This window comes from Natator depressus, chromosome 11, assembly GCF_965152275.1.
Source record: "Natator depressus isolate rNatDep1 chromosome 11, rNatDep2.hap1, whole genome shotgun sequence".
Lineage (NCBI taxonomy): Eukaryota > Metazoa > Chordata > Testudines > Cheloniidae > Natator > Natator depressus.
The window spans coordinates 60,204,590-60,230,240 of record NC_134244.1 but is presented as its reverse complement, the minus strand read 5'-3'; the positions used below and the strand labels follow the sequence as shown (position 1 = coordinate 60,230,240).

Genomic DNA, 25,651 nt, shown 5'->3' with positions numbered 1-25,651 from the left:
GCCTCTCTAATCTCCCTGAGCATTTTACAGTCACTATCACCACCCTGGTCAGGTGGTCTGTAATATATCCCTACTGCTATATTCTTATTATTTAAGCATGGAATTACTATCCATAGAGATTCTATGGTACAGTTTGGTTAATTTAAGATTTTTACTTTATTAGATTCTACACTTTCTTTCACATGTAGCATCACTGCCCCACCAGCACAACCTGTTCTATCCTTCCAATATATTTTGTAGCCTGTTATTACTGCTTCCCATTGACTATCCTCATTACACCAAGTTTCTGTGATGCCTATTATATCAATATCCTCATTTAATATGAGGCACTCTAGTTCACCCATCTTATTATTTAGACTTCTAGCACTGGTATATAAGCACTTTAAAAACCTGTCACTTTTTAGCTGCCTGCCATCACATGATATAATTGAATGGGACTTTTTTTCATTTGACTGTTTCTCATCAGAGCCTACCTGTATTTCATCTTCCATCCTCTCCTCCTTATTAGGACATCGGGAATCTAAATTTATAGATCCTCCCCTAAGGGATGTCCGAACCACGTGCTCCTCTGTACCTGTCGGCTTTCCCCCAGACCTTAGTTTAAAAACTGCTTTACGACCTTTTTAATTTTAAGCGCCAACAATCTGGTTCCATTTTGGTTTAGGTGGAACCCATCCTTCCTGTGTAGGCTCCCCTTTCCCAAAAGTTTCCCCAGTTCCGAATAAATCTAAACCCCTCCTTCCTACACCCTCATCTCATCCACACATTCAGACCCTGCAGTTCTGCCTGTCTAATTGGCCCTGCGCATGGAACCAGAAGCATTTCAGACAATTCTAACACGAACATACACTACATCAATGCAATAACTAGAAGGGCTGCTGTTCCTCACGACACAATTCATAAGGACTATCAGATGAAGAAAATGTAGAATTCAGGTTCATAGCTCCACCACTAAAACACACCACTAATTCTATCCACCACAGATAATACAAGCCAAAAGAAATCAAAGGAAGGCTTCCTGAATAAAACTTCTAATGACCTTCATCATCTACAGTGATCAACACATCACCTACAATTTAAGATGTGGTCAATAAAAAGGATGGTGGTACAACTTCTCCAAGCCTCACAGCCCATCTTTAGATGGTGGACAAGAAGCAAGAATAAGGAAGATGTTTAAAATTTTTGCCATGGTAGAAATTTACGTGCTCAGCTGTTTAGGAATATCTCTTCCCCATCTACTCTCTACGAAAATATTAAGTCTACAGTAATTGTACTCACCCAATCGTTCCTTTTCCTGACATTGGTGGGCTGGGCGGTTTCTGGGTAGGTGGAGTGGTACGAGGCAGCCCACCCATCTTCATATTCTGTGTACTAACCTGCATGAAAGAACGGAGAGAAAAACAGCCTTTACTATACTCCGACTTTAGGTAATAAGAGCAAGAGTCCTTGAAAATTCATTCTATAGTACTAAAGAGGCCAGGGGAAGGTTTAAACTGAAAAAAACTGAGAGGCCATGCATTTCATACACAACTTCTACTCTGCCAGAGGTCAACAGTTGCACTCAAAGGACTCTTCATTATGTGGGGTTTGCAAAGATTTGTATATAGAAACTACATTCGCCTTTAGGCCATCACATGAATATTAAATCTCTGCTGATGTTGAGCTGTACTTAATCCAATTAAAAATCCCTTTTAGCAGGGCAACAAAGTAGTTTTCTTTTTTGTTTTGTTTTGTTTTATTTGTTGAAGATAAAAGCAGTTATTTCTGGTTGCACTGTTTAATGTTAATTCCCTCATATTTTTTGAGAATGGACTTTAAAAAAAACTAGAGGAGTACGTAGGGTTACAGATAACTAAAGAGCAGCTAAACTTTAGTAGTTATTTTTACATTAAAGGTATTCTCCAGTAGAACTAATCTCTCGCATTTTAAGATTTAATATAAAATTATGCTTTAAACAGAATGCTATATATTGTAATGTTTTCACATTAATATACCAAAACTATTTAATGAACATAAACTACACATACAAAACATGTAGCCAAACTAAATTTATAACAGTCGAAGCTAAACTAAATCTCTAGTCTGTGGAATAGGAAAAAAGAAATCATGACTACTGATGTGATCTTTCCAGTTTTCTTCCTTAGAAAATAGTGAGATAATCAGAAACTACAAATTCAAGTTAATATTTCACTATTTAAGTCATCAGCATCAATGTTGACTGATCTCAGTGCTGATCAAAAACAAAATGGTTTGATATTTATAATTCATGATGTTAGTAGTAATTATGTTGTTAATGTACACACCAAGCCAATGAATAGCTCTCTGGCTGCATACAAAAGTTAGACACAGCAGGTAGAGAATTTATACACATATATGTAGGGAGGATCTATAAAATATCTTTAATCTATGAGCCCTAAATCTATTCCTCATCATATAAATAATGTCAAATGATTCATGCTAAATAATTTAGGGTTTTAATTGTTTTTATGTTGGTTATTTCCCATTATTAAATACTCTCTATATTCTCCTTTTTGGATACCCATGCCATGCTCTATTGCACACAGATACAGCGTATATCATTTCCAACATGTATTGTTTCCAAATAAGGTGACATATTCCCAGAAAGTAAGTCCCCCTATTTATAGAAGAGGCTCAGTGATCAAGTTGTTTAGAAATATTCTTAGAGGCAAATTACATCCTTTTAATCACTCCAAAAGCCAAGCAGTGTTTATTTTTGTTGCTGTTTAAATGATACAGATTATTTAAGGATTAATATATTGCAGTATCCTGACACACTGAAACTTGATTCCTATATAGAAGGTGAAAACAGAAGATGGAAATCTCAAAGCTATGCTGCTTTTAGCTTGTCGTGGGTGGCGGGGGAGGGGGGGGCGAAGAGTTTAAAGAAGTGACTATTGAGATTTTTAGAATTTGAGAGACAGTAAAAGTCTCAAATGTTCTGATTAGTTTTACAAACATATCTTGCAAATAGTATCATAAAGTCCTTTAAGCCAACTTTAAGCAACATGAAAACTAAAATTACTTTAAGTGAAGGGCTAGGTAAACACTGAATTCCATCAACTTGAGCGGGAGAGGAAAAGTGTATAATGAAAGGAAAATACATTTTATTCTTTTCACAGAACACGGAAAACACATCCCAAAAGCTGGAATTTTTTTTTTTTTTTTTTTAAAGTTGCAGCATCTCCTTCATCTCCTTTCATCAAACTTGTTGGTATCACCCACTTACCTGTCCGAGTTGTTTAAAACAAACATCCTTTATTAATGTTAACCCCTAGGTCACTTCTTATGCAGAGGATGTCAGTGGCACATTAAGCTCTATGAGTAGGATTTTCAAAAGTCTTCAGATGGGAGCAGAGTTAAACCAGTGTAAGCACTTTCGAAAATTCCATCCTAGATATTTCAAACCTCCTATAAGTGTCTATCACTCAGGGACACAAACAGCATCATAACCACTACCTATAGGATTATATTTAAACTATATGATTAAATCTAATTTAACATACCCTCAAAGAAGAAACTACATTACTGTTATTAGTAATAATATTACAATAGTAATAGGTACTGCAATAATGTATTAGGCTCCCATTATACTAGGAATTGTACAGAGATTATAGTCCCAACCCCAGAGTGGTGGGGTGTGAGTAGTTGGAGGATAAAGTAAAGTAAAGTGAACAGTGTAGCAGAAAATTGGAAGTCATGCTTGCTGTTTTCTTCACCAATGTAGAACTCCAGAGACTGCCAATATCTTTTACATAAGATAGACACGAAACAGCTTTAAAAAACGTGACTTAAAAACAGTACAAGAATCTCTTTGTTAACAAGGAATTTAAACAGTGAAAAAGAAAGGAGACATTCTTTAAAAAGACTAAAATGAAAAAGGGGGTAATGCATGACAGGCAGATTAAATTTAGACTCCCCCATGTGATGACTTTGAAACTGTAATGCTGAAAGAGGGCAAGTAATCAAGGTTTACAGAGCTGTTTTACAAATCTGAAAGAGTTGACTGATTAAAGTTTAGCTATTGTCTGTTACACAGCTCTGTTTGAAGAGTCTCCACTTTGACTTAAGGCCAAATAATCAAGAAAAGCAATGAGAAATATACAGCTATTTCAACAGTTCTGATTAACACTGACTGACTGACCTTCATTGCTAGAACAATACCACACAACATAGAGAGAAAGCTTTCCGATTATCTTGGATGAGGAGAAATGGGGAGAGAGACAGCGTTAGGATAAAGTAGGAAATTGCATCAGTAACTTTAGCTGAGATGCAAGTCAGTTCATCCCTAACCCCCTACCCCAAGAAAGATGCAATTTTCAAGTCCCTCTTCACCGTCTATGTAAAGATTTCTAGTACCAGAAACAGAGGGAAAATATTCATATATCTGCATATGTATACCCTTTGTATACCCTTTCTATGTGTGTGCACACACATGCATGTCATACATAAATATCTTCCTACACTAATCCTCAACTCAGGGAATTTAAAGGAGTGACCGTAAAGATTTTTTTAAAAATAAGCAGCAAGAGAACTGAACATTACTCTTGCATTCACTGCCAGATTTTTAAGTTTGTCCAGTATACTTAATTTAACTGTACTTGCTAAGCGGTTCTGATTTTATTTCCTAATTAAGTTCCTCCTAAAATATAAAGATGTTCACGCGCCAAGTAACTGAAGAGCAGACCGAATTGTTGCACTCTAACTGCCCCATGTTGATGCTGCTGGTGCAAACTAAATGGTACCCAGCTCGTGTTAATGTATTCCTCTTTCAAACAGTACTACTTTAATGCAAATTAGGTACACTTTAATTCACCCTAGCAACATCACCATGGAGCAGTTAGAACACAACACTTTGGTGCACTCTGAAATTCACACCCTCATACTCCACCTTGCAGTATAGTATACAGGCTTAGTCTCTCTGTGCCTCAGTTCCTCATTTATAAAACAGGGATACTAGTACTCCCTGCTTCAGAGAGTCCTGCAAGCTAAAATTCATTAAAGATTGTGAGATGCTCACACACTGTGGTAATGGGGGCCACATAAGTATGAGAGAGAGAGAGAGATCTTAGTTGTACTTGCCCTTCCTCCTAACTCTCCCTTCCTGCCACGCTCATTTATCTCAGTTTAGACTGTCAGCTCATCTGGGCTACGTGTTTTAATACAGCACTCTGTGTGTGTTCATACAGAACCTAACGCAACAGAATTCTTAAAATTAAGCTTTACAAAGGACACTTTAAGGAACTTGTGACCAATAAAAGCAGCAACTTAAAAGTCACATACTGTTCAGTGCTCTGCACCTCTAAAAATCAGGAGACTTATATAGGTACCTAAGTATGGTTTAGATGCCTGACACTAGGCACTCAAATTTAGGAAAGTCACTAAGGTCTAAATTTCTAACTTGGGCTTGGCAGAGCTGGGAACACTGTAGAACCCAAGCGTCCTGACTCCCAGTCCTCTGTACTAACTACCAGACCATGCACAGCTTTTCAAAGTAATGACCTCAACTGCAAAAACTAGTAAGTGGACAATCCATGTAAGTGTTCTGAGACATTAAAACGGTTCAATGGTAATTCAGCAACACTGCTGGAAGTACTTCATTCATACCAACTCTGAGGACGCTCCTGCCATTCCTACATACCATATTAGCAATACATATTTTCTGAGTCCATCCACTTGGTATTACTCTTTTATGGAATTTTTAAAGCCCCACGATGTTTCATTTTCAACATTAACAAAACCAAACCACATTTCCTTAAACTTTCTCACATTTTTATATGTAAAAAAGGAAACAACTTCCAATTATGATACTTAACTTTTGGCTCTTAACTGGCAAAATAAAGAGAAATTTGGCAAGTTTTGCAGCATTTTCTGAACAACTTCTGAAGCCATATATCTCGTGGGGGCAGAATTACACACATGACCTACAAAAGGACAATGAACAGTACTTAAAGTTACTTTCTTTTTTAGTTTGCTGGTACTTTTTAAAAAAAAAAAACAAACAAAAAACTGAAGTCCCACAAGTAAAGTTGAAGGTTTAGAATCATGTTTGTCCCACTATTCTTAATCATTTAGATTCCTGCTGGAAAAATTTGGGTTTCTTAATTTTTAAGGGGGGGGAATAAAAACGTGAACATTGCAAACTTTCTTCAAAGCTATTTCTTCTGGACAAAGGTCAAAAAAAGAAATCCCTAGCTGCTTTAAAAGCTACGGTCACCCAATTCGTGTTTGGTTACCTTCAAGCAATTCCTTATTGTGTGCAATTAGAAGTTAGCAATTCAGAACATAGATGGCTCTAACTGAGGGATTCTAGTCAAGCAATGGACACCCTATTGCTATGTTATAAATTCCATATGATAAAGAGCACCTCCATGTTGTTTTTAATCACACAATTGTGTCTTTCCTCCTATACTGCCACCAATGATGAATAATGGCCATATTTCATTAACTATACTATCTGTCCAAAAAAGGCTCACAGGAAATTTTACCACACAACTACCCACATGATTACCTATCCACACAAAGCTATTTCCTCAATTCATGTTCAGAATACCAGCATAAATAATATCAGCATAAATTTAACTCCTCCCTTCAGCTGCATTCTTGTGGGGTGGAAATGACAGTAACATATACATTTCTCATTTCCTCTGATACTCAACTAGTATAAAGGTGAGTCTAGGTTTCCCACCCAGACTATGTCAAGAATGAATAAATGGACGTAAGTAGTGTCAGACTGTTCAGTGATTTATTAGGCTGTAACTCCCCACTCTCATTGCAAAAAAGGAAGCAACTTAATTCTTTCTATATTAGGCAGTTGAAAAGATTTTGAAAAGTAGCATGCTGCATTGTCTTCTAGTGCCCCATGAACTACAAGAACCATAAATACTTCTAAGGTGTTTGATTCCTGGATCTACTTGTGACGAAGAAAAAATTATAGGAGATACTGACAAGATAACTCTGATTCAAGGGCAGCATGGATTTAATTCACAGTCAGAACAAGTTTGGAGATTATGCAACACTTATCAATAGAGGCACCCAAACTGGTGGAAGGCAAGGTGGATGAAGAACACAAAACTGCTTTGCAAATATTTAAAAGTGAACTGCAAAGAAAATAAAATTACTTGCACATATTTGTTTCTTTATAGGTATAAAGGCAGCTCAAAAGGTATGTTTTTCAAAGGCTTTTCCCCTGTTTTTCTAATGCAAAATAAAAAAGGGGGGACAGAAAACTCCTTCTTTAATAAGTTTAGGCCACCTTCTTTATGAATCACAAAAAAGAGAAAATAGGTGAACACTCATTTTTTCCTTTGCAGGTCACCCTGGAAACAATCGTCAAACCTACCAGCCATTATTTTTGAACTCCCAATCCTCCCCAAAACCAGCTTTTTTCAATTTTTAACCATGCCACCCTCTTACACCATCAGCTTTTTCAGCAGGAAAGAGCCTAGATAAGCTCAACAACTCTGGATCTTTTACAAAGCATCCAATTTTAAGACTTTTCAAGTGAAAGAATCCATCACAACCATTGGTAAATTGTTCTAATGGCTAATTACCCTCACTCTTAATCTGTTTTTTCAGTTATTCCTTATTTCCAGTTGCTTTACCTCAGCTTCCTGCCACTAGATCTGGTTAGGTCTTTGCTAGATTAAAAGAGCTCTGTGCTATCAGAAATCTTCTCCCTGTAGTCTTAGAGACCATCATCAAGTCATCTCAATCTTCTCTTTGATAAGTAAAATAGATTGAGTCCTTCAGTCTCCCACTGTATGGCAGTGTAAATCTATTATGAAGCAACTGACTTATAGCTGATATGAAACTACTACAATTAGAGTAAAAAACAGTTTTTATTTTTTTTTTTTTTTTTAACATGACAGCAGCCTTGAATGAACTGCAGAATTGCTCTGACTGAACTATTCAACCTTCAGGAATGATTTCATGAGTAAAAAAAGTAGTCCCATGAACAAATATTTTATAGACACATAGATATGTATTTTATAGTCGTACTAACACCTAATCACCAGACATGCTACGAGCTCCTAGATTTGCACAGGTGTATTGTATATTCACATGGCATGTTGGCAACTACTGTCTATAGATCTGAAGAATTAACATCAGGATCTACTTTAAACACTGTGACCCTTTAGCTGCAAATAGCAGTGAACATGTCAATAGAGAACATTTCTTTAAATACAGAATACTCTTCAGGATCAGGTCTCAAGAGGAGGCACTCTCCAGAGAAGAAGTCACACTTAACCCACTGCACATACGTCACCCTCTGGGGAGAGGAAGAGAGAACAAACAGGTGACAGATACATAATCACACTGCTTAATGCATTCCTGGAAGGCACTCAGATTCTACATGGTAAGTGCAGTATAGAAAAATATATAGAATAAAAATCCCTAAAGAGATCTTTTCACACATTTTTATGGGAATTCCTTCATTGGTAAATCAGACTTCAGATTTTCTAGGACATTCAAGCACGAACTATACTTCTCCGATAATGCAGATTAGGGGTGGGCAAACTTTTTGGCCTGAGGGCCGTATCTGGGTGTGGAAATGAAATGGTGGGTCATGAATGCTCATGAAATTGAGGGTTGGGGTGCGGGCTTCGGCTGAGGGTGCAGGCTGTGGAGTGGGGCCAGAAATGAGGAGTTCAGGGTGTGGGAGGGGGGTTGGGGTGTGGGCTGGGGCAGGGGTGCAGGGTGAAGGCTCCAGCTGAGGATGTGGGCTCTGGGGTGGGGCTGGGGATGAGGGGTTGGGAGTGCAGGAGGGTACTCCATGCTGGGACTGAGGGCTTCGGAGGGCAGATCTAGGCTGGGGCAGGGGGTTGGGGCATGGCAGGGAGTCGGGGTGCAGGCTCCTGGCGGCACTTAACTCAAGCAGCTTCCGGAAGCACCGGCATGTCCCCCCTCCAGCTCCTACGCAGCGACGTGGCCAGGCAGCTCTGCATGCTCCCTGTCCACAGATGTCGCCCCTGCAGCTCCCACTGGCGGCAGTTCCCGGCCAATGGGAGCTGCGGGGGTGGCACTTGGTGCAGGGGGCAGCATGCAGAGCCCCCTGCCTGCCCTATGTGTAGGAGCCGGAGGGGGGACATGCTGCTGCTTCTGGGAGCTGCACGGAGCCACAGCATGCACAGAGCAGGGTAAGCCCCCAACCCTGCTCCCCGGCTGAAGCGACAGAGCAGGGCAAGTCCCGGACCCCACTCCCTGGCGGGAGCTCAAGGACCAGATTAAAAATGTATGAAGGGCCTGATGCGGCCCCCAGGCCGTAGTTTGCCCACCCCTGATGTATACCACTTATACTTACAGCCCTTCTGAGAATAAAATTAATGCCCCATTCAACAATACTCTAGGAATTATCTTCAGGTATTTCAAATATCTAAGATGTTGGAGCAATCTGTCACCTAATACCAGCAAAACCAACCTCAGGGTGAGAGAAAAATTACCTTCCCAACCCACCTCAGCTCTTACCTATTATATGTGTACTCAGCTGACTGAGCTTGTGACTGTGAGCCAGAAACTTCTGAGTTCTAACCCTGGCTTAGATTTACTCACTTGCCCAGGCTTGTATGTTGAGTCAGTGGCAGGTGAGCAAACCTCTCTGTATCATGTCCAACTAACATGGAGTGATGGGAGAACTGTCTATACTAAAAAGTTACAGCAGCAATGTGTGATTTTTAATTGATTCAGTTAGACTGGTGCAAGAAGCTGCGTGAACACTTAGTTCAGTTTAGCCAGCCTTATCTTGTTTTAACTAAAGCAGATTACAATTCTGTTTAAATTAAACCAAAAATAAGCCAAACATACACAAATGTCTAAACAGAGGTTTGCATTATTATACCTAAATCAGTTTAGCAACCCATTTAGTTAACCTGTGCAACTTTCTTGTGTAGCAAAGCCTGCACTTAAAATGTGAAAAAAAACAATAAATGCTAAGGTAAGTATTATATATGTGATCTCCTCCAAAATGGGACAACTGAAATTCAATTGTATTTATACGACTATGGAGGCCATTTTTCACTTGCAGCTTCAAGTCATATGTGCCAGTCTGTGCACCTAGAATTTTTAAGTGCAAGTCAGATCAAATGAACTGTTTAAACCTCAAAGAGCAACATACAACACACCTTTTTAATTATTATTATTATTTATTATTATTACAGAAAACCCCACAAATCTGGCAACAAAAGATTGTCTGACACACATTGTCTGATTGGCCTAATCAAGCTTGAGATCAAGGATGTTCTTTGACAAGTAACTTTAAAATTCTAATTTGACCTACATTATAAAGAAAAATATGCTAGCATCATTCAAGTTCTATATATAGAAGAATTTCTTACTCTGAAAGGCAGAAAAGAGGCTCTTACCATCACTGCAAAGGGGAAGAGAACCTGCCAGCTCTACTCTATAATGAAGTGAACATACAATGCTTTTAGATCATTACTTCTGCATAACTTGTGCTTGGAGAAAGTAATGAAAACTTTAAGAATATGCCAGCTGCTTTTCCAAATCATTCAAAGTTACCATACCAAGAATAGGATTTTTACAGAATTGCTCTCTGTGAAATTCAGTATTAAATATGCATAACTACTGCATTACAAATGCTGTACTGTCAGTCTAATTTTGATACCTGGAAAGATACTACAATAAATTAAGCAATCAATTTATAAGCATCTAGAAGATAAGGTAATAAGTAATAGCCTACATAGACTTGTCAAGAATAAATCATGCAAACCACCAATCTAATTTCTTCCTTTGATAGAGCTACTGTACTATGCCTAAGGGAGAGCTTCTCCTGTTGGGGTAATTAAACCACCTCTGCGAGAGGCAGTAGCTATGTTAACATAGTGCTGTCTACACCGGAGGTTAAGTTGGCATAACTGCATCACTCGGGGGTGTGGATTTTTCACACCCCTGAGTGACAGTTATACCAAGGTAAGTTTCTAGTGCGGAGCTGGCCTTAGGCTCACCTGGGAGTACTCATATGTGATAGTTTGCAGGATTGTGGCTTACGTACATTGATGAGCTAAACATAATACTGCTATATTAGTGGCATACTAAAAGCAATCTGATATTTTTAAGAGAGGGTTAACATTTTGCATAGTGATATTACCAGGTCAGAGAAAATATCTGTAATATTTGCCACTATACATACAGTATTTTATATAAAGAGTAACTCTGACATTTATTGAAAGTAACTAATGTGTGATACTGCAACTTTAAAAAAAAATGCAAAACTTCATATAAAAAATGTTTGATTTTTCAACACAACCTTGGTGTCCCTTTATCTGAGTAAGTTTACACTGAAATATTGGTCACAAAGTGAATCATAAATCACACCGTATATAGGATAAAAAGAGTATTACACATGGGGAGGTTTAAATTCGGCTAACTACTCATTTATGCGCCATTTATTCCTACTCAGTGTAAATATACTATTTCTCCCTTGTTAGGTGAAAACTAGCTATCCTAAAATGAGTCAACATTTCACTGTAAGCTTTTATAATTAACTGCAAATATTAGCTACATTAAACCCATCCATTTATATTGCAAAATGTCAATCTATACTGAGACTGAAGGTAGAGTACATACAGAGGGAGAAGGAATGGCTTATTCTTTTAAAAAATTATTATTAGTGACATGCTAATTTCAAATCTCTCCCTATGTGTAATAGTCTCTAAAGAATAAGAATGGAAATCCAGCCCTGGGGTTTCTTACCTTAAATCTAAGCAACCACTTAATGCATACATGGAGCAAATAAAAGAGGTAAGGGAAAAAAGCATTGAAAGGTTAGTTGGAACTTCAGGATATGAAGAGAAAGGAAATAAAGAAAAAGTTAAGCATTCAGCATCAACAAAATAATGTATCAATAGATCATAGAAAGAGTGGTTAAAGCAGAATGTGCCATGAACAAAAGATTTTCAAGATGAAACTTTTAATAGACACACTGATTAATCAAACAGCCTTCAGATATGTCTTAAATTTAACTAGCTAACTAAACATCCAAATGTTTGGAGGACTACTCATGAGACAGTGCAGTCACTCAAGTTCTCCCACTGCTAACATTCGAAGGGTCAACATTTTCCCCACAGTGAGGGTTGGATTCTAAGTGGATAAACTTTACAAGTGAATTTATACTAGGTGGCAAAAAGCATCCTCATTGATTATGAGAATCTGGATGCGAGTAAACGTTGTTTTACATGTATTACTATCATTCCAATTTGCTGAAGCAGCAGCACATTAATTCTGGAGTATTAACCTAATCTAAAAGTGCCCCGTCAGCCAACCCTGTCATGTCAGCTAGCACTCGACCGGAAGTGATGAAAGATTTCCTAGCAAGGAGAACCCTGAATCTCAATTTTTTTGCACTCCAAAGGCTGAGTAAAACTGGGAGTTTAGGCACTAACTTTTAAAGTTAAGTTGTATTTATGTCCTGCTGCCACAATGCCGGATAGTTTCACAAGCCCAAAATGTGTTCAGAAATACCAGTCCATTGGTTTGACTATCTATTTGGTTTTTTTAGTTCTAAGTAATTTTTAAGAATGCTGCATTTTCTTATACCCTATGTAATACTGGGAACACTGAGCAGCTCAGAATCCCAACTGTTAATCATCTAGACATACCATATTTTGGGTCATCCGTTGTTTAGTTCCCAAATAAACCCCACTATATTATATAGGTATAATACATTTTTCTGATTTACTGAAAATTTCCTCTAAATTACAAGGTCCACAGATCTAATAACCAATAGGCTCTCACCTTCATGAAGCTACATAACCAGAGCCAGACTTGTCAGTCACTGCCACGGGAGAGCATGGCAAGCTACTCTGAAGAGCTCACCAGTTGAGACAGTTTCCATGGCAAAGGGTAATATCCCCTGTGGTCTGAAACTTAATGAGATTATATGCACTACAGTAATATACTGTGAGTTCCTACTGCAGAGCATAACTGTGAGCTAACTGAAATGAACTGAACAGGATTTTTTATCCTATTGGGGAGAGAAATACTCTAAAGAAGGGAGGGTCAGATCTGAGGATCTTTTAACTCTGAGGAAGAAAATTTTTAGCTAATCAGAATAAAATTTCCCTCTTCTCTTTCATCTACAAGGTCCATTGATTCATTAACCAATGGGATTTTCATAGTGTGGCTTCAGGGAGGGTTCAAGTAGAACTAACTACATATAGGATTTTAAATTCCTTCTCTACTACAGCATGAAACATTCTTTAACTGAAGGTACCATCCACTGATGCCTGAATGTCCAACTTATAAATTTTTGAAAAGGGATGAATGGATAACCCAGTGGCTATCCTGCAGATCTCATAGCACATGTAGAGTTACTTAGCCGGGTCGGCTGCTGCCACTCTCAGCGAGTGGACTTTGACCTCAGTTGCTGGAAAGAGACACTGACTTTTAGGCTTCATGGATGCACCATCTCAAACATTTTGAAACAGTGGATTTTGATACTCTCTCTTTTCTTTAGGTATCAGATAGTAGAGAATCAATGGAGCACTGTGTGTGACAGAGGTAGATCTCAAAGGCTCTACCAACATCCAATATATGCCACAACTTCTTTCCTGGGAGATAATTTTTCCACAGAGCCCAAAAAAATCATTCTCGCCACTGTTTGTCGAAAACTGAGTTAATTTTTGGGATAAAGGCTATGTCCATATTATTGTGGAACATGTATTATCCCCCAAGAGATAAGGCCCTAAGCTCTACCACCTTCTGGGGGGGTAATGGCTACCAGGATGGCCACTTTGATGGAGCGGAAATATATGGATACCTTCCCAATAAGATTAAGAGTCACCATGTTAAGGTTCACCTTTAGGTCCCATGGCAGTGCTCAATAAATCTTAGGAAGATGAACTAAAAATGTATCTATGAGAAATCACTTAACATCCCAGTATAAAGATATCCTCATTCTGTCTGTATGCTGGATTGTGCAGCCACTAGACATTTTGAAGCTGAAACTGTAAAGCACCTGATCAGACTGTTCTGGAGGCAGAACAAACAAATCAAAAAAAAAAAGTGAACTCTTCCGTGTGAGGTGACTAGTTCTGTCTATAGAGTTGCATAAAGGATGAGAGTTCATTTTCTAACAGATCTGTGGACCTTACAGACAAAAGAAAAATTATTATTTCAAGTAGCAGTGCACACTGATGATCATTTGACAAACTACACAATGTTTACAGACTTTCATTTCCTAAATAAAAACGCAGCACAATTTAGAGGTTCTTTGGAGCAAACTTTGCTTTTACAACTGTCACAGGACCTGGTCACAGGGTCTTAACATGTGATACACTGATCCATTCATTTGAGCAGGTTTGATGTCAGAGTCTTTTGCAAGAACATAGTTTATCATATCACTTTGGGCTTGATCTTGTTGCACTGAAGTTAACAGGATTTCTGATTACAATGGGTGTACAACTGAGTCTAAATTAAATTGTGCTGTAGCAGAGAAATAATTTTTCCTTAATCTGTCCTGAAAGAATATCACTAAATCAAAGTTATCATAAACGATAGCTATGATAATTCACTTTTATGCGCTACATGTTAATATATTCATTGATTCACCATAAGGAATTCTGCTGATATGCACTAATTCTTTTATAGAAACTTACAGCAGATTTTAATACGAGGCAGCTGATTTCTTAAAGAGCTTTCCAGATATGAAATATTTCTGCAAAAATGTGCTGAAAAACATCACCACTTCTTTTTTTACCAGATTATGTACACAAATTGAGTAGCAAACATTTCCAATGAAAAATAAGATATGAATTTGTCATAAAAACAATGTTCAAAAGCTCTTGAATAAAATATTCCTTTATTGAAAAGATCTTTAAAAAAGAATGCTTTGAATTTCAATTTTAAATTCAAAGGATCATTTGTCTACTTGCATTAATCATGTAACTTTATAAAATGTAATTCAGACAGTGTGAAATAATGAAATTCATGTCACGCACAAGAAATTTTGCAATCAGTTGATTTAAAGCATGTTATTGCACCACTACTTTGAAAGTTTTGTGGATTTGTTAATGTGTGTGTTTTGTAAATGATACTGCTTCATGTTATTTACATTTCTTCTTTCAGAAAGTAATGTTGACAATCCTCTTTTATATTCAAATGGTTTCTTAATAGCACAAAAATAAGGTCACATCTGCTAAGATTTTATTTACATTAGATGTGATTTTTAAATATGTATGTCTAATTTGCATATGGCATTACTGTGTACACCAACCAGGTATCTGCAAAAAAGCAAGCAGTTATGGGTCTAGTCAAATTTGCAGTTAGTGCCTAACTGGCTTGTGCAATTCTAGTAACTACATGCAAACTCAGGCCCTAAAAATTGTACTATTCATCCCAAATCTGTGTTTAAAAAAATTCCTGAAAAGGCATAACTGGCTGGCCCAGGTTTTGGTGGCAGTCTTCAGGTTCAGAAAACCCATTATTGGACATCAGCCACATTGCAATTCTCTTCAACACCACTAAAACTAAAGCACATTCAATGCTGCCTTTTACACAAATACATCCTGCTAATGAGCCACAGGGTAGCACTACTGGTATTACACCTGAGTCAACAAATGCATTTTGTGGCAGTAACGGGACAGAGGGTTAATAGCCTTTCATTACTCAGGTACCTCCTGACAACAGATTCCAACAAGGGAAAAGGCATTAGCCTCTATCCAAGTAAGCAGGTTTAGCCGTGCCCCAGAGGAGTTCCATGGTCATACACATACCCAGAATCACGGGTAAAATGGTCTGCAAAGTTAAACAGGACCAGGGGATTCCTCTTAAATCCATCTGGATTAGACAATTGAGAAAACCCATGCTGCAATGTGGAAGACAGGAATAAGTCACTATTCCAGGTCCTTACATTTTGAAAACATACAATAATTTAAGAGTGTTTTATAACATCACCTACCTTCACTCCGTGTCCAATATCATCTAGAATTGTGTAATCAATAGGTTTTCTAATGTAGCGAACTGGTCGCTCCAGGTTGGCTGGTGCAATGATTTTGTGGGTTCTTGAGGTGTTTTTGTTCGTAGTCAAAATGCCAATTTCTCTTCTAGCAACTTTCTCTTTATGAATGTCCACTGTCTGCAAAACACAATGCGTTTAACAATAACGTTGAATATTAAAGTGTACATTTGGTATTAAAAACTTGATTTGGCTCCATGCTTTTATAGATTGCAGTTATATACAGATATATCAGTACAAACATTTGCTGAGTAAGTACTGCTTACACTCCTTTTGTTCAATCACTGTTAGAAGTTACCACCTTCTGATTTCACTTGAATTCTTTACAATTAAGCAAAATCCCTCCTAATGTTTCCGCTCTATTAGTAACTATTATTAATTCGGTTTCATTAATTTAACAATTTCTGTACTTTGACAGCAATTTTAAATGCTAAATGAGTATCTATACTTTAATAGTCACCCTCCAAAATGTCTTTCATTCTGATGAGGCCCCAAAGGTCTTTTCCCAGTCTGTTTCCCCCAGTTTGTGTGTGCCCTGTAATACAAACCTCGGACATAATTAATTTGTTTTGTCAGACTGTGGAGTAGTTTCTCATTACGGTAATTTATTCATTCATAGTAGCAGTGGTATCAAAAAGGATAATATTGATAATAATCAATAAGGATAATATCAGAAAAATCAGAACAGGGTTCTCAGTCACTACACACGGTTTACTCTGCATAAAACGTCAGATTTTTTTTTAAAGTGCTTAGCACTTATCTAGCTATTCCCACTGTAGCCAATGGTAAAACGTCCACTGACTTCAACGGGAGCAGCATTAGGGCCAAAGCTAAGCACTTTTGAAAATCCCACCCTACATGCACAGCAATGACTATTATGGTAGAACAATGAATACGCAGCAAATTGAAAAGTATCGCTGCCAAACAGATGTCTCGTGAAAGTTCCAGAGATATTAACATCCAAAACTGATTAAGGCTGTGTCATTAAGCAAAAAAAAGCAAGGAACTACTAAGTATAAGCCAGATGCCACATCTTTAACTTAACCCTTTGTACTTAAGTATTACAGATGATACTGTGAGCCAAACTCTCTCTACTTGAACTCCTGTGAAGTAAATGAACTTGGTCCCTTGCAGGCATCAGTCAGTGACCTCAGACTGCGCAGTGGTTCTCAAACTTTCATATACTGTGAGTGGTTTAAGATTCATTTTAGACCATCCCACAATCCTGAATGCTTCTTCCCTGCTTCCATTGCAGTGCTTGATTACACAGAAATAATATTAGTACAAGAAAAGATTGAAGTATACTTGCTTTAACACAATTGCTTATGTTGCTTTGTGCTTTTTTTCTCTCTATTTCTTCTCCCTTGACACAGAGTTATGTTTACCAAACCTCCCCCCATTTCCTGCAGCTTTAATTGCTAATCTGTCTAGGTCACTCGGTAGGATTTTCCTTTGCTTGCTGTTGATCCAGTTTTGGTAAAATTGGTCACATTTTAATTTATACCAGAAGAACTTGCACAAAACAGAGCAGTTGTGCAGGGTAAACAGATGTATCTGATGGATTTTTATTTAACTGGTCAAAAAATCCTCTGGCAATCCTAAGGGTATTGGCTTGGGACATGACTAGGAAAAAGCAATGCAACTTGAAGGCAGACGTGCTTTCTTATTGTGAAAGAAACAGCTCTATGGACCACCGTTTCAGAGTCACAACAAGACAACAAAGCACTTGAAACCAACATTTCGGTCAAACCCATTGCTGACCTCAAATTTGGTAATTTCACATGAGGGAAGTTATACTGTGAACAAAGTTACAGCTATGTGGACTTATATAATCCCACCAAAGTCACCCTCATTGTGATTTCTAGTTCTCCTTTTTGTTACCATTTTAAACACAAATTTAGTGTTTGTGAATGGTAACAGACTGACTTTACACAGTCAAGAGGAAGAGAAGTCCTCTTTATACAAAGTCCTATTTAGCCAGAGAACACGTGCAGCAAGAGATCTGTTCTTTGCATGTACTCATTTTCATACCAACAAGAATAACTTATTAGTGTTTTACACTCCTGTTTACACTGCAGTTAACAAAACTAAGAGCAAACGGGATTCTATTGCATCTTGTGCATCAGAACCATTTTTATTACTTTCCAGTCAATTGCACTTATGCAAACTCTTTCAAGAAAATAGGGTTCCCAGTTCTCATTGACTTTCAGTAGGAGATGGATGCTTAACTCTTTCCCATCTGTGCCTTTGAAAGTCTCCCCCATACAGGCCAAAAAGGAGTTAGTGAGTCACACTAGGAAATCTGCTGTGTTTATAAGAAAGAAAATAGGGTTGCCCCAGTGTCCCAACAGAGGCATTAGCTAAAGACAGTGGACTGCCAATACGTAACCACCTTTATTACTAATGATATGGAGAGATGGAAGAACTCAGTTTGACTCAGAATCTAAGATGGGTTTGAAGACATGGCAATTAGAAATATCTTTTTACTGGTAAACTGAACATATGTGATAAAGAAATCATCACTGGCAACAGCAGGGATGGAACCAAAAATGCCATTAATACAATGACTTTTCAGAGCAGATACACAAGTTTTCAATCAATTTTAGCAAGACTTTCTTCAAAGCTATAATTCTACTCCAGTGTTCATGGGGGGAAAATACTGAACCTACAAACAGCAAATCATTTGTCTGTTCATGCCAGAAGAAAGACAGGAAGCAATGAATGTGGTTTAATTAGGCTTCAACTTTATTCACTTAAAATACCTGAGAGTACCCAGCAACAAACTGTACAGTGCAAGGAGTGGGGTCGGCTCCCTGCTGTTCCAGATGTAGGAGGCCACAAACTCCCCACCTCAGCTCCTTGAAGAGATGCTTTCCTTCAAATCCTTTTCCAATCCATTTGACCCAACAAGTGTAACCCTTCTATACCAATTACAAGTTTAAAAAGGAGTTAATTCTTGCACAAAGTTAAATTGCACGGTATACTTTCTTCCTCAATTTTAGGAGTAAAGAAAAAATACCAGAGCATCTTATGAAGCTTAACTGATACACAAATACTGATCAAACAGTGAACTATGTTTCAGTCCTCAGTATTTTCTTCTGTCTGCACAGCAACCTAGCAGAAAGGAATCCTGGTCCATAACTAGGGAGTCTAGGCACGATGATAACCCTAACAATAAGGCCTTGTTTGATATGCTGTCTTGTACATCATCATATCATTTGGACACTGTTATCCCATGATACCTAACATTTTCTATGACATGTAACTACATTTTGCCAGGTATAGAATAGAGGCTTTAACGCCTTTGTTTAAAAATTATCTATGTAAATATTCCAATACAGAGAGTTGCTAAAGTCATTCTTCTCCTCCCCCGTCTACGTTAGAAAAAACTGAAGACCCTGCCCAGAGTATCAGGACCGTGCAGGGTCCTCACTATTACCTAAAATTGAATGGAAAGTTTGTTGTTCATTGATTACCAATAAGATGACTGATCAAGTATAAATTTAAAAATAAACATTGCAGAACTTTGCGCTAGACTTCTCTGTATTAAAGGTGATTAAAATGTAAGCACTACCCTTTTTTCTAATGGGAAAAAGATTTTAAATTACTTGTTCTTACCCTGCTCAATCATAATCTTGGCCAGAGACTATTAACTTTTGTACTGCAGAAACTTGTTTCCATAAATTAAATAGTATCTTATTAAAAGTATAACTGCATCGGTCTTCCTTGAGGAATACTATATTAGGTGAGGCACTGCTATAGTTATCAAATAATGAAATGCTTAAAAACTTATTAAAACAGAAAAAGATCCAGTGGGAAAGGGCTTGCATGCCAACCCAAGCCTGTATCTTTATCTCTTAAATGTAACTACTGAACAACTGAGCATCTGACCGTGGCACTCACTTATGGTAAATATACAAAGAATTCTACCTAAAAAGATTTTGCAGAGAGGCTTTTCAAGAAACTCATTTGCTTGGTTGGAAGACTGTTGCAGATGTAATATCTTAACAGTCTCATAAAACAACTACCTTGCAAGAACACTGAGGCAGTTGATTATATGAGAAACTGACAACTCAGAATAATCTGCAACTAAGGAAACAGACATACTATGATCCTCAATACACAGGTGACTACCATCACCACTGTCATACTCCCTGAAGTAACAAGGAAGAGAGCACTGACGGCATGTTTATTCAATAGTTTATAAGTTCCATCAAGCTGATCTTATCATGAAAAGATTTTCCTCAGAAAACCACTGGAGTAAAAAAGATTCTATCATCTTCATTTTAAAATGCATGGGTGTAACAGGTTCCTCCCGGGGTGCCACCTGGAACTGAGGTACCACTGAGCCCTCTGACTCACCAGCCTGGGCTCCCTCTCACACTGTGCTGCTGTGACAAGCTGCAGACCCGCTCCCAGTCTTACACTTCCACCAGCATTCACACAGGTAGGGACACACCCAGCTGCAGTTACATGCAGGCTCTCTGACCAGCCACTGCATGAACCAACAATGGAAAGGCTACAGGCAAGGTAACTCCCAGCTTCCCAGGCATGCACCACCTCTGGAGCATAAACCCAAAATTATACTGTCATGAACTGCACAAGGAACTGTACAGCGTAAACTGATAGAGTTCCTTCCTCCCTCTCCCCCCCTCCGCCCCACAATGTGGAGAGGAATATGCAACAGCCTTTGCCCCTTGAGCTACAATTTTCCATGCACTTCACTCCAACTCACTGGTTTAGATTAAAACAAAAACAAGTGTATTAACTACAAAAGATAGATTTTAAGTGATTATAAACATCAAAGCATATTACCTAGCAAATAAACAAAAATGCACACTAAGTTTAACACACAAGTTAGATTAACTATGAATTAGCCGTTTCTCACCCTGACTGATGATACCAGCAGTCTGGTAGATTCCCCAAGGCATGAGCTGCATTTCCTTTGCAGCTTGGGTTTCTCAGGTTTCTATACACAGGCTAGAAATCGCTTTAGCCTGGGTCCAGCACTTCCCTGAGTTCAGCCTTTGTTCATCAGTTGTTCTTCACTCCCCACACAAGAGAACTCCTGGAAACACCTGAGGATGTCACTCCCTTCTTTCTACAGCTTTAGCATATAGCGGGAACCCTTTGTTCCAAAACTCAGTTGCTGGAAAAACGATGATATCCCAAAATGGAATCAAGAGTCATGTGGCCTGGTCACATGATCTTGTGGAGTCATAGCAGCCATTACTTACAGGCTTTCTGGAGCATTCTCAGGAAAGCTCACCAGGTGATGGATAAGCTTCTCCTAGACCTATTGTTTTCCTTAATGACTCATTGCCCTGGATAGGTCCTTCCCCACCCACTACCTAGACTGAAAGCATCTTGCCTAATGGACATCGTTTGAAACTACATTTGAAATACAGATACGTAGTCAATAGTCGTAACTTCAGATACAAAAATACATACATACAAATAGGATAATCATATTCAGCAAATCATAACTTTTCCTATGACAACTAAGAATTTGTTCCTAATCAGCCATTTCAGGCTACTGTCAACACTGTTCTATGAACTTCTCCAAAGCTCTATTAACTTTGGGCCACTGCTTTCAATTGTCAGATATTAAATATCTGGGCAGAATTTAGGAACAGTTACTATTAATCTTTTGATAAGCAATTCAAGGTGACTCCAAGAAAATTAGAGTACCTTCAGAAATCATCATTTGCTAAAGAACACATCTGAGGCCAATATTCAACATGTAATTTGGCAAAATATTGTACCAGTCAGTTCTGGAAAGGGGTTACACGAATAATGAGTACATTAGATAATTTTTGAGCAGTCACCAATATAGAGCCACCTCTTACATTAGAAATATCTTCAAAATCCTATAGGAGGAGTCTCTCAAAATATTAAATTGGGCTTCTAAAAGATTTACTATTTGTTGACAAATTTCAGAAGTGAAATTGCAAAAGGAGTCCTGAACGCTTCCAAACTGGATTTCTGAAAAAACTAAGATTCCAACCAATTCTAACTTGGACTTGCAACTCAGAATATGCGTCTAGTAGACTTCTAAAATTCACTTTTAAAAACTTGACTGGAGACAACACTGACAAATGTTTTTGGAAAGGAATGGATCTTAAATATTTTAAAAATACCTATTCACCAGAGTTAAACATTCAGAGCACTGGGCAGAAACCACGTTGCGTCAACACCCACCGCGGACCTTCGCACTGCTTTGTTTTAATTAAACAGTCAGATTCCCCTGGTCCACACCAGTTCTAACTCCAAACTGTTGTCCCTTTAAAACTGGCTTGTTGCTTTAACATAGGAACCCCTGTTTAAGTTTGGCAAGTTCACAAACTTGACAAAATGATTTTTTAGAAGACAGTTGCCTAGACTCAAGATTTATATTTCAACTAGTATCAGCAACAGCAGTTGTGATGGCATTGTTAAGATGCTGAAATGCATCCTATTCTATACACTGGTAATACATGGTTCCAGTTCTGGAAAGTTATACAACTGGGCTGGCACTTTTGGAGCTGGCTGTTTGTTCCCATGGCTTGTGATAAGAGACAACTAACTGACAGTGGTTCCAAACTTTTCCTGACAGAATGCCACATGGGATGGGTGTTCCAATGGTGGCTACATTGGGCTGGCTCACACATGCTCTTGCAGCTTAGCTAGGTGCCATGGGAGCAGTGGATAGAAGCTGAAGACTGTGGGCTGCTGTGGGGGCCCTGCAGCTCTGTACACATCACAAGCCTCCCACTGTGTGTTGTGTTGGAGGCAGAGGGATATAAAAAGAGAAGGACAAGGGCAGAGATCAAGGATGAAGCAGTATTTTCACTCTATCCGAGCCACCTGGATTAATCTGCTGCTCTCCCAGTAGAAAACAATGAAAGGAACATTTACCTTGTGTGAGGTCCTCTGTTAGTGCTGTGCCCTTCCCAACTACTGCTACTTCTTGAGCTCTTTATGACAACACAACAGGAGTATCTTGATTTATGACATTACAGTTGACAGATGGAAATTTAAAAACTAGCCTTGTATTCAAAGAATTATTTATTACAAAACTTTACAAAATCACCCCTTAAACCACTTTGGCAAGTTTTCAGGCTCCAATATTAGTTTCAAGAATTCAGAAGCCATCAGTATTCTGTTTGTGAACTTGAACAACTAAAATAAATGTAGTATTTAGATATATTTATCATTATAAATTGATGTTTATATAACAAATGTATTTAGGGTTTAAGCTTTCTGCCTACTAGTAAACACTATACAAAGTAAAAAGCGTGACCTAATTATGAGAAAGGGATACTTTCCTGATTAGGGACCGTAAAGGGTTCGGACTCACCCGGCGGCACCTTTCTGCTGGTAGTCATCAGGAATTAGCTCGTCCAGCCACCGGAGCGCCCTCTGCAGGCCGGTGATCCGCCTTACCGCCAGCCTGAGTCCCTCCCAGGACCCAGTGCCCCTTTTTCTGGGGTGCTGCCCCCCTGGCAGTACTCCCACACACTCAGATTCTGGGTCTCCCCACCAAGGGGAACCCCCACCCTCTAACCCCACCTAGCCTCAGTCTGGGCTACTGCCAGTCCCCACTTAGCCCCTTGGATCGGGGGTATGCATATGCCACTCATCACAGGCAAGGGGGTTTTGGACCTGCTGCCTCCGCCTACCCATAGGCTGCCCCTCTGCAACCCTGCACCTATTTGGCCAGTAGTCAGGCCTGCAGCAGTCTGAGACTTTCCAGGCCAGAGCTCCCAACTCCTCTGGCCCTTCCCCAGCCCTGCTCCAATCTAGATGTCCTGCTCAACACCTTGCAGCCAGGCCCTTCTTCCTCTACAGGCAGAGGGAGACTGACTGGGCTCCTGACTCACAGCCTCTTATAGGGGCCAGCTGGGCCTGATTGAGCTGGCCACAGCTGCGGCTGCTCCCTTAATCAGCCTGGGCTTTTCCCCACAGCCTCAGCCCTGTCAGGGCCGGAGCAGGTAACCACCCCACTACTGGACCTATAACCTGAAATATCCAAATTACTTCATCAGCTTTAATCTCAGTGCTCAGATTAAGTCTGCAAGGTTGGCATTTAGAAAAAAGTAAGTTAATTGATCAAATTTGGCATTTAAATCAGTTGAACACAATGAGCATGGATCTCCAGAATACCAGGTTTTTAAAATTAAGTGTCTTTTCAGAAGAGAACTGCACTTTAACAAACAAGCAATTTTGAAAAGTGTTCCTACTAAAAATGCCAGGTGGCCTTATTCTTCAAAATATTTATTTGGAGAGCACTTGTCTAATAAATTCTGGATGACAGGACATCCGAGATTCAGTTCTTCCTTGTTTAGAATTAAAGACAGATTAGCTCATCCTTATCTCAGATTTTGTACTACAGACTGTTTTCCGGGCTTAAGGATCAGTCTGAAGTGATCAACATACTACTCTGAAGTATAGCCATGTATGAATTGAAGGAAGAGGTAGACCTGTGCCCATTCTGAAGCAGAGCGGATGAAGTAGATCAGCCTCAATTAAAATCCTTTGACTTTCTTGTACACATGACGTATTCCACCTAGAACTAGAAACAGTAGGACTGGCATCTTTACACTGGACATGAAAAGCAATAAGCACTGTAGAAGTCTTCTGCATATATGGAAGTTGAACTATATTTGAAAGACAATACTGTACCTTTCATACAATGGGATTAATTGATCTTCGAACGCTGAAATTCTAACATTGCATATACACCTCTACCCCGATATAACGCTGTCCTGGGGAGCCAAAAAATCTTACCGCATTATAAGTGAAACCGCATTATACTGAACTTGCTTTGATCCACCGGAGAGCGCAGCCCCGCTCCCGCGGAGCGCTGCTTTACCACGTTATATCCGAATTCGTGTTATATCGGGTCGCGTTGTATCGGGGTAGAGGTGTATTAAGTGTGCCTTTCCAGAGAACTTTGTATAAATGAATTTAACACACTCCTGCACTGTAAATGATTACACAAGACAGACAAATGAAAAATGATTGTGACGTTAATAGTTGGAGGCAGGGAGGCTGTTCTTTTAGTTTCAAGAGATGGAACTACTGATATTCTTTCAGACTGACAGCAGCACAGCACAGCTGCCAACATCCCCAGTTAAACCTTCACTCCTGTGGTATAACTGTTTCTCATGAAAGCACTGAAAATGTCCTTCACATGAAATGCTACAGTCTCAGGAGCACATATTCAAAAAGACACCAAAAATGCAGAAAAAAATATTTTTAGCTACGTCTTGTTATACAAATGCAGCACTGAAAATGTTGGCAGATATATTTCCGTTAGCCTTTTGGCACTGGTAATTTTGCACTTCTTTGTAATAATGAAGCATTTTGCATTTATACTAGTGGCGACAAAATAAACTCACATTTCAATTAGTATAAATGTCATGTATTCTCAGAAAGAAAAGACAATTGGAAATGTGATGGCATTCCTAAAAAAAGCTGCTTTACATAAATGACAGAACAAAAATATAACAAGCTTTTCACATATGCAGCATACAAAACTGATCTGCCTGGACAAAATACTACTTTCCACTTCTATAATGCCTGCTGTATAAGGATCTTAAAGCTCTTCACAAATATTAACGAATATATTTATTTTTACAGATTTGGAAACTATCACAAATTAAGTGACTGGGCCAA

General features: G+C 38.7%; 1 protein-coding gene across 16 annotated transcripts in view; it reads right to left on the bottom strand.

Annotated features, from left to right (window-relative positions):
* The window catches only part of ABI2 (abl interactor 2), a 108,975-nt gene that overhangs the window by 36,030 nt on the left and 47,294 nt on the right, over nt 1-25,651 (bottom strand). For 9 of the 16 annotated variants that reach the window (XM_074967973.1, XM_074967974.1, XM_074967983.1 and 6 more), the window contains exons 3-5: nt 15,935-16,111; nt 11,731-11,748; nt 1,279-1,376 (exon numbers count right to left, since the gene is read on the bottom strand). In XM_074967973.1, the coding sequence (XP_074824074.1) occupies nt 1,279-1,376; nt 11,731-11,748; nt 15,935-16,111 (293 nt within the window). The remainder of the gene's footprint in view (nt 1-1,278; nt 1,377-11,730; nt 11,749-15,934; nt 16,112-25,651) is intronic. The other 7 variants (XM_074967975.1, XM_074967976.1, XM_074967985.1 and 4 more) reach the window with 1 other exon arrangement.